The 10161-nt window shown below is 37.4% G+C and overlaps 1 protein-coding gene across 1 annotated transcript; it reads right to left on the reverse strand.

Moving 5' to 3' along the window:
* Positions 1 to 1742: 1742 nt before the first annotated feature.
* ERMN (ermin) lies at positions 1743 to 9295 on the reverse strand. Its single transcript, XM_024579870.3, has 3 exons — positions 8785 to 9295; positions 8055 to 8147; positions 1743 to 4922 (listed from the first exon to the last, which is right to left on the reverse strand). The coding sequence occupies exons 1-3, from the start codon at positions 9023 to 9025 to the stop codon at positions 4429 to 4431; spliced, it is 828 nt and encodes a 275-aa protein (XP_024435638.3). The 5' UTR covers positions 9026 to 9295; the 3' UTR covers positions 1743 to 4428.
* Positions 9296 to 10161: the final 866 nt, after the last annotated feature.

Consider the following 10161-nt stretch of genomic DNA (forward strand, 5'->3'; position numbering starts at 1 on the left):
CACCTAAGAGTTAACCACTCCCATTAGGGTCTCTTTGCAAGCTTATGTGAATCTTTGCTTTGGAAAAACATGCATGAAATTCTCATTTTCCAGCAAATACAGCAACTTTTAATATGCTTAGTTCCTAATGATGGCAGTTGTCATCAAATAAGAAATATTTCTTTTAAAATAGAGGTTTTCTATTTATTATCAATTGATAGATATTTTCCAGTTTAAAGATATTGGTCATAAATCTCTATATAAATAAGCACAGACTGTCTGTACTTCACCATTCAAAAACACATCAATCTTTGTAAATATATGTGGATATTTGTATATATGGACATATACATATATGCACATATATTTATTTATATGCTTATGTATGTATATATGAGTCTATATTTTATGTTTTTAATTGGGAGATTGTAAAACCAAGAGTCTCTAATAAAATAAAGAAAATTAAGAAATGTTTTTGGTTGTCTTCGACTCTTTGTAAGTGCAGGGCTTTGTGTCCGCCTGGCCCTCTGGACAGAAGCGCAGGTTGGCTCTCACTCCGGTGTTTTCACACTGGGAAGAAGTGATCCAACTTTAAATTCGAAATGCCTGTTCCTCAAGTTAGGGTCGCACACACCTCAGTTCTGCTCTGTCAAACGACTGCCCAAATGTTGCTACTTTTATACCCGTTAACTATAAGAGGTGAACATAAAAACAAGGGAAGGCAAAGGTCAATATAGTGAATTTTGTTTTTGAAAACACTTGTTAATGGGAGAACTAGATTAAAACTATGCAGTATAAAGGAATTTATAATTAATCTGAACATTTAAGTACCCAATGTTTCTGCCTCTGACCAACTGAAGTTATTATAAAGAAGGTATCAAACATGTAATGTTTGATTTTTAAGCTTCTACATTCAAATTTAAATTACTTTCCAAATTCATTTCCAAAAAGTCCCCTAGTTGGCAATCAATTACTCGACATTCTCACTTGATTTTACAGCCCGTCGTGGATCTGAGTGACCCGCAGCTGACCTCTGCTTACGTCACTGTGTTTGTGCCAGTTGCATGGCCCGGTCACCTTGTGTCCTTCATGAGCTGCGTCCATGTTTGGTATTCACAATTATGTTATGGTCTGATATTTTAATACTGTTAAACGTTTGCTATAACTGCTGACCTTACTTTTTATAGCCCCTTTGTTTTTCTATAGAACAATGAAAGTTCAGGCTTTAAAATAAGTAGTTGCCTTTCTCATATTGTCAAACATATTACTTCTTTTTGATACTCTGGTGCTTCATCTTTTCCCATTATTCTCTACTATTACTTATTTTAAATGTTTTTTTCTATCACTTTGAAAAGCCTCAATGTCCATTTGCCATTTGAAAGTGTTCCCAGAATACTACCCTATGGAATATGCCGAAACAGCTACTATACAAGTGTCAGCGTAGTTTACATGTATTACCTGATGACTACAAAGATATGCTCTTCAAGTTCTGGAGTAATGCATCTAGAACAACAGCCCACCCCCTGTAAAAGTAATGGAAACTTTTCATGAACATCACACAGTACCCATTATAAATTTTCTTGCAATTTCATGTACAATCATTTTAATTCCTTCTGATATAAATAATACAAATGAATTAAAATAATGTGTTCTCTTGCTTTCTGAAGCAGCATTTATTGATCATATTAATAGTTGCTGATATGCAAGTGTTTTTACTCAATTTTAAAGGGCAGCTAAAGAAAATAAAATCTAGACACCAAAAATAAGGACACAAACTTTTATTGAGAGTGAGTCAGACACAGAAGTTCTTCAATTTATATGTTATTGGGCAGATAGATAGATTCTGACATATTCTGTGTCTTCAGAGTTATTTGCTCAGGTAAATTTTATTTTGACAAAGAAATAGAGCTATTATTAATTCTTGTTCACCCAGCAACTAATGAAAACAAAAAATCATGTAAGAAATATCAGCATTCTCACAATAAATTAATTCTCCCTCCTGAGGTTCTTCCAACCCTGAACCTTGAATCACAGAAGCAGTAAACTTTCTTGTGTAGTTAGCAATTTGTATTTTAATATGTCCCATGTGAGTTTCAAATATAATATCCCTCATGCAATGTGAACCAGACCCTTGTCTTTCCTAGGCTACAAAGAATCAAACAGCCACCCATCAGTGTCCTGTTACTAATGGTCACTTAACTCCGTGGCCTTATGTAAGACAGTGGCATAGGGCGATGCCAAAGAACAGTTTTTCTTTTGCAAGTACATTGCCTCCTCCATGAGCATTAAGTATTTATTCTTTGAATATACCCTGAAAAGTCTTTGTTGACAAAATCTTTCATGATTGGTTAATCATCTGGTTAAAGAGTACAAAGGTAAAAAGGCCAGGGTTACTATCTATCTATCTATCTATCTATCTATCTATCTATCCATCTATCTATCTATCTATCATCTATCTATCTATCTATTATCATCATCATTATCTATCTATCATCATCATCATCTATCTATCATCTACATGCATGCCCCAGGAGAGCTAGGTGCTTGGCCATATCACATGGTCATAGTCCACCACCACATCATCACCTCCCCTGGAATAATTTAAAATGCAAGCTCTGTTGATGGTAGATTAACAATATGGTCCTGTTCCATGATGGATAACACAACACTGAGCTTTGAATTTAGGTAGAAAATTGCAGGGGTCATCAGTAATCCAGAAAATAAAATAGGTTGTCCCTATGGACAGGTTTAGAGGATCTAAATAAACAGGAAATTGTCCTAGTAAATCACTTTTGTACCTAAGTTTATCAATAAAGACCTGATTTTCCTAGCTTTACTCTGAAAACTTGCCTTGTCAAGAATGAAATCTACAGGTTCTTCAGATTAAGAATCGCAGAACTTTTATATGATCAAGTTGCAAAGTATTTGTTTGAAAGAATAGAAGGAACACTGTGATCTTAATTCAAAAGTGAGTCTTGTAAACACTAAATAATAGTATGTGATACTATGGAAATATATTATATGACCAGGAAGAATTAAAAGAAATTGACATTAAAATGTGTGGGATTTGTTACACATAAATAAGCAATAATCTAAGAAGAGCTAAACCAGGGTTTTTTTTACAAAATGAAAAAGAAATAAACAAAGGGTTGAATAGTACAATGGAGACTGTATTACATTCAGACAATAAGGAATTGTCTTTTTATTTGCAGGGCCAAAAGATATCTTTATCTGTAGTGACAGAAAGTACAGGGTAATATATATGGAGGCATGAAATAAAAAAATTATGAAACTATCTAAGAAATCTATATAAATATAGACTCTCCATTTTCATAAATATTCAATACATTATTTGACACACTGGTTTGATTAAACTCCATAGGCACAATTTTAAGCATCTTGATTTGGGCTGAGGTCCAGTAAATTATATATTCCCAACAACTATCAGAGCTTTCTCACTAAAAATACATACTCACACTCTACTTTGAGAATATTCTGAGCTAATTGCTTCCATTTTCATAGTAACTAGTACAGTTATGACTAGAGTTTTCATGGGTTTCTTAGGAAAGAAAATTATTCTGACATATTATTAATAAGGGAAAGCATGATAATAAGGGGGGGGGTATTTTCCCTAAAATGTGCTAAAGCTCTCATTTTCATTTTTAATGACATTAACTTTGCTAGACAAGATTTTATTTTCCATCACAGAAATAAAATTATCCAATCAAACGCTAGTCTATTGCCCACCAATTTTATAGCCCCTCCCTGTGTCTACTTCACAATGGGTTGAATTCATCATGAGAGCATAAAGGCAGCATTTAGTAAACAGAATTACCCTAACAGTTGCTCGGCCCCTCGAGTGAGAGAACGCAGTGAATGGCAACACTGAGGAAGAAGGCCCACACGGAATTTTCACTCTGTGGGTACCACGGAAACCACTTCAAATTTTTTTGAAGATAATAGGAAAGGCAAAGTATTTTGAAAACTTTATTGCCAGAGTCTATAAAATGATGCTTAAAAGTAAAGAAATAGTTAACAACAGGCTTTCTATCAGCTTCAAAGTATAGGAAGAAAGACCCCAGAAGAAATATAGGAACCATTTCAAACAGGTTTCTTCATTTAATGAATACATGTCCCAGCACTGGTCCTTTTAAAGCCAAATTATGCCAGATTCGCCAGGGTTCTGGCTGTTTAGGGCTTATCCCAGAATACTATGTTAGTGAAATTTTAAAAAGCAAATGTCCATGAATAAATGTGAAGGTTTTGATTTCAAGTTACCAGACTGAATTTTGTCTCAGGTTATTTCCACATTATTCTACAGAAAAACAGAAAGTAAGTTTCCACATCTTTAGAGCAGGTAAGTGGAATAAGGCACACAAAGATGCATCTCAGGAAAAGAGAATTAGCTTTTGCATTAGTGGGCCTGAGAACTTCTCAGATCCAGTTAGTTTATAAATGCATCATAGACTCAAATTCATCAATTCTTTGCTTGGTATTCCCCTTCCTGATTTTTCGATAGGATATTGTATTGTATCTTGAATAAGTACTTCTGGAAATATCACTCTTCTTCCCCAAAGCTGGCTGCTCATCAGGTGTCACAGGCTGGGAACTGGAGCTGCTCAGTGGGGAGTCCTCGCTTGGATCACCTTCCTCTTTTAAAGGAGAACCCTCTTCGTTTTTTCTCTTAAATTCTATCACTCGAACTTCATCTTCATCATCGTCTTCATTGTTAATTTCTTCATCCCAAACCTCTTGCTCCTCTTCAGGCACCACGTCAACTTGGCGAGGCTTTCGAAATCCCAGCCATTCAATTTCAGTTGCCTGGTACGCTATGTTCTTCCTACACTCATCTCTTTCTTCTAGAGGTTGTTCAACAATTCTTTCCTTTTTTCCACTTATTTCCTTGTTACTGCTGCTCAGAGGAATCTTCTCCCACTGATGCCCTGTAGCAAAATCAATTGGTAGTTGAGATATGCAGAGGTTCCCAAATCCTCAGATGTTATTCTCCAAATTATATTTCTGGACAATCATTTCCCCACATATGTTTTATGAAATATTATGTTGTGGGTTACTAATATATTTCATGCAATACAATGGGCTATACCATTTCATTAGTTTGGAAAACACTGAATTAAACTCAGTTAAGGAATTTTCTTCAGAATTTATCCAAGCCATGCTAATAAACATTGTAAATTTCCAAGAAAGTTGACAACTTGGTTTAATTTGACTATGGATTTTTTGTTGTTGTGGACTACTGTAGCGAGTGAGACCGGTACTCCCTGAGACAACTTCTAAAAATTTTGTTTAGCCTGTCATTATGGGATGTGAATATATAAAATAAATATTTGAACCTATATCTTACACACACAGACACACACCCTTCAAGGAAAATTAGATATCTCACAAGGGAAAAGATGGATTTCTTCCAATAGTAAAAACAATGACTTCCCACTTCTGGTCATGCTCACAGCAGCACACTTAGTGCTCGCCACCATACTTCTCAGAGTCGGCCTAAAGCACCAGGTGTGGAAGGAGGAACAGAGGGGCACAGGCGGTCAGAAGTCATGAGCTAAAGCTCACTGAAACACCAAACCCACCAAAGCACGCACCTTAGTCTAATGCCTGCCATTAATTCCTAGACAGCCAAGATTTAAAAACAATCTTGAGGTCATATCTACATAGTGCTCGATTAGCCTATTGTTTTAGACATGTCCCTAAGGAAAACTAATTAATTCAAGTTGTTTGGAACCGTGTCATGACTTTTCTTAAATTTTTTAAAGTATATTTTATTGATTATGCTATTACAGTTTTCCCAATTTCCCCCCTTTATCCCATCTCCACCCTGTACCCCCCAATCCTCCAGCATTCCCTACCCTTAGTTCACGTCCATGGGTTGTACATATCAGTTCTTTGAGTTCTCTGTTTCCTACACCATTTTTTTATCTCTCCCCGTCTATTTTATGCCCACCAATTATGCTGCTTCTTCCCTGTACCTCCCCTCTATTCCTCCCTTCCCCCTGCCCACTGAACACCCTCCATTGATGTCCATTTCTGACTTTTAAGGAGCTTAATCCACTCCAAACTTCACTTTACAAACAGATCATAAGAGGGTGTTCTCAGCAATATTTATTGTGAATGGAAAAAAGAATTAACTATGAGAGCAGAGGTAGTTCTCAGAGCTTCCATCCCTAGGGCACTTGTGTGGGAAGCTCAGTGAGTAAAGTGCACGATTCAGAAACCTTGCCTGAGCAGCGTCCCTTGTTGGGCCTGGATTCACTATTCCCTCTGGACACTGTACGAGTTCTTAACTGAAGTGACAGATGAGGTTTCTCTTTGCCATTCCCTTCCACATTTTCTATTTTCACTGAACGATATTCACAAGTTCATTTCCATCAACAATTTTTCATTCCCTTTTTATTTTTTATTGTTCCCCAACTATATGAATCAGATTGTAAACTTACAAAAACAGAATTAAAGATGGACGATCACTTCTGACTAGTTGTACACAGGTACCCAGCCATGTTTTTACACTATAAATAGCATGCGTTGGGATGTTTGTCATCATCTGGAGCTTTGTTTTGTTTTCTTCCTTTCCACAAGAACCAAAGAAACTTCTTTTCACTCATATTCATGACCCAGGCATAGAGTCGTCACGTATGAAATTACTTCTTGAATTTAAATTGCAGTTTTTCCTCAGTATTTTTAGCATCTCTCTATTTTTTGAACCAGGATTATTCTCTTTAAACACTTTATAGCTGTTTGCCATTGTGAAAATAAAAGACAACGAAATGTATACATACCTCTAGCTTACAGGAAAAACATATGTCCCACCAAACACAGAAGGATTCATTCAGGGGAAAGTTCACACTGAGACCCCCTCCCTTAAAATCCAGACTGCTTTTGTTTTCTATTTGATAGATGTGAAGGATCCTTTAAAAAAAGAAACTGGTGTCTCCATTGGTCTTCTGATTAGAAATTTGAAAAGGGCTCTAAGGTGGAAGATCGTGATGGTGGAAGCACTATTGGGCGCAGAAAGACTAGGGCAAAGAGGTTTAGCCATTTCATAGGGGCTTAAGTCTGATAGATTATCTGTGATAATGGAAGAGCTTGACAATGCCTATTGCTTACTACGTTCTTCCTTAAGTGTCCACACAGTGGACTACTGCATGTGGTCAGAGGACAGTCTGACAGATGTCCAGGCAACGTGGACAAATCCAGGAAACTGCCAATCACATTTGTGTCTTCCTTGGCATCTACTTTTTATGGGATGCTCTAATATTTCAACCAATAATCCCTACAATATTTTTCCTGTTAAGGTTCTAACTAAACTAAATTGCTTAGGTCTAACAAGCTGACTTCAATTTTGAAATGAGACAGTTATGGCTGCAAGAGAGGACATAAGTAATTAGTTAATACATTTTTATCCTTCACTGTATTTGGAAATTGCTTGAATGTAGGTGTCTCCTTAGAAGAGAAGTCTAAAAGCTTGTATGTCTCAGTCACTTGACTTTATTTGAAATAGAATGCAGTCACTTAAAAATCAATGTTCCTTTTATTCTCCCATTTTCTGAAAAACAGAATTAAAATTAACTTCATCACCTGGTAGATTTCTTTAACAAGAATTAGGAAACCATTTTGTGCTTAGATCAGAGGACTGGAATTTTCTTTTCCATCAGATAAATTTATAAGGTTATTTTAAATTGTATGTCAATGGCAAACTTTTAGGATAAACATTTACATTTCACAAGGTGCCTGATGCAGATTCGGAGACACTAAACCAAGAAGAAAGGTTGATTTAGTGGACTAGCTTAGTAAGAGACAGATGTATTGTCAGGTCAGAATTTGCCAATCAGTCATGCAGTCCGTGCAGCTTCAGTCTTGAAGCTTCTAGAATACTCTGTAAGGTGGAACCCCTAGATAATTAAGATTCCCATATCTGCCTATTGCAGCTTTGAGGGGTGAAAGGCGTTGCCTGGATTGCGTTCTCAACACCACACTCATACAGCACCCTCGCCGAAACTGTCATCCATGTCCAGTCAAACACTGTGTACACAGTGGAGGCAGGTTCCTCTTACCTTCCCTGAATGTCATTTCATCAACACTTGTTTCTTCGAGAGAGAGATCTGTGATGGCCTTATGAACAATAAAGAGATTCTCTTCTGGTTTTTCTGGAAAAAAACCCCACAAAGATTAATATTTTAATATTTAAGTAATTCAGGGTTAAATATGATCATTTTACATTCTAACTAGGGAGATTCTTTGATTTTTAATTGTAATCACTTAAAATGATGATTTTACTCTATCACCTCATTTCTTCATTGGCTCCTTTTTAATTATAAACATAACGATAATCTTCCTTTAATATCTAAAGTATGTAACCATCATTCGGACACGTTAAGGTATATTTAGAAGGAAAACTTGAAATTCTGAATTCTTTTTGCTCAAATACTAATGGGGCTGTCCGCAATAATAGTAAATGACAGTAGCTAACATTTAACCAGTCCTCACAACAACCCAGCAAATATCGGCACCATTCTTCTGCCTTCTGCTGAGAAAACTAAGTCTTCGGGGGGCTAGGAAAGTTGACCAGGGTCACAGAGTTATGAAATGCATAAGTCTGGGTTTGACCAGTGACAGAGGTTTAGTCCTTATGCTATGCAACCCCAGTAGGAAAAGGGACCACATCTGGCCGAGGATGGGAGTGGGAAGATATACAGCTTATTCCTGTCCTAACAGTTACCAAAAGAATCCTGAGTGAGTTTACGAATCAAATCAAGCAAATTGAAGAGAAGGAAAATGTTTTACCTTTTAGAATCTTCTCATCCGTGGACCAGTTAAGCATTCTCTTCCCTTGTAGTTTTTCACTTTTCTCCTGATTTCCTTCTGTGAGCGGACCTGCAAGACTGGGTTCTACCCTGTAGTATGGTGGGGTGCTCTCCACATCACTGACTGCCTCACTGGCTTCAGTGACCGGTGGTTTCCCACTTTCAGGTGGTATATCCCCATTATACTCCACCTGACTGAACGTCACTGGGGCGTCTGTCATGATGTTCCGCTGAGTCCAACTTAGGGAGAGCTTTGAGGAAACTGTGTAAACAGATCCTTGATGATGCGTTCCGGTGCCCTCAGGTCCTATAGTTCCAACTCTTACTCCACGAACATTTACTTTAGTGCATAATAACAAGCTTCTTTTTTTTTCTACAGGTACCCAGATGGAGCTTGGAACAAAAGCAATAGGATTTGTCAGATTTGCCACCAGCCCACGAATCTCTCGGGCCAACCGCCACTTTCTTTGTTGCTTAGCAGTCCCACTTGCAGAATTGATGGCTGCCTTTTGATTTACATAAACAAACTATGGGAGGCAATCGGGCTTTTGTGTTGGCATGTGGAGGGGAACTTTCAGCTTGTCAGCCCCCCTCTGGGAACAGAGATTTTTGTCCCTCCTCATAATGGTCCTTTGTCATTTTCCTTGTAACAGGAGCCGCCATTGTTCCACAGCTTTAATCCAGAGAGAATGACCACCTTGAGGCATATTAGTTCTGTGTAACCAGCTTAACATTTCCAAACAGATTTTGTTCAAGTAAAACCTCAGCTATTTTGTAGGGAACAATGGCATCGTTTCTTATTTATTCAAGAATAAGACAGCTTATCAAAAACCTGTAAACAGGACAACTTTATTAGAAGTGGTTCTGGTAGCAGATTCCCTAGTATGCTTTCAGGAGCCCAAAGAAAAGATCTAAGAAAAAACAAACAAAAACTTCTGCCATTTTGCTAATGCCAAAATGTTACAATTTTTTAGTAATTCATTTGGTCTATAGCTTCTTATCCTTTAGTTTGTTTATATCTATTGAAGCCCAATCCATCCTTTAAAACCCTAATATAATTCCTTCCATGAAGTTTCACCTCCCTCAATCCGAAACATGCCCCCTACTGATATTGCGAGATGCTGGTAAAGTGACATCGCACCAACACAGTCTGCCCTTCAGGAAAACAGGTGATAATGTAAAACGTCGGCGACCGCCACACCTTCCTTTTACAAGAAGACATCAATTCTCTCTTTTTTTGGGGGGGACGTCATATAGTGCAAAGTGATCCCAGAGCCTTTGCCATGCTGCCTCTCCCAACCCAGTCCCCACCTTGGAAAGCCTTCTCATCCTCAAGGCCAAACCCCCGTCTTAACCA

The sequence above is a fragment of the Desmodus rotundus genome, chromosome 2, assembly GCF_022682495.2.
Source record: "Desmodus rotundus isolate HL8 chromosome 2, HLdesRot8A.1, whole genome shotgun sequence".
Lineage (NCBI taxonomy): Eukaryota > Metazoa > Chordata > Mammalia > Chiroptera > Phyllostomidae > Desmodus > Desmodus rotundus.

What these genes read in the sequence shown, in the direction of transcription:
- ERMN (XM_024579870.3), bottom strand. Translation starts at nt 9,025, where the DNA reads ATGACAGACGCCCCAGTGACGTTCAGTCAGGTGGAGTATAATGGGGAT. An exon ending in GGATGAGAAGATTCTAAAAG is followed by an intron (nt 8,148 to 8,784) that starts GTAAAACATTTT and finishes GTTTTTTTCCAG; the next exon opens with AAAAACCAGAAGAGAATCTC. An exon ending in TGAAATGACATTCAGGGAAG is followed by an intron (nt 4,923 to 8,054) that starts GTAAGAGGAACC and finishes ATTTTGCTACAG; the next exon opens with GGCATCAGTGGGAGAAGATT.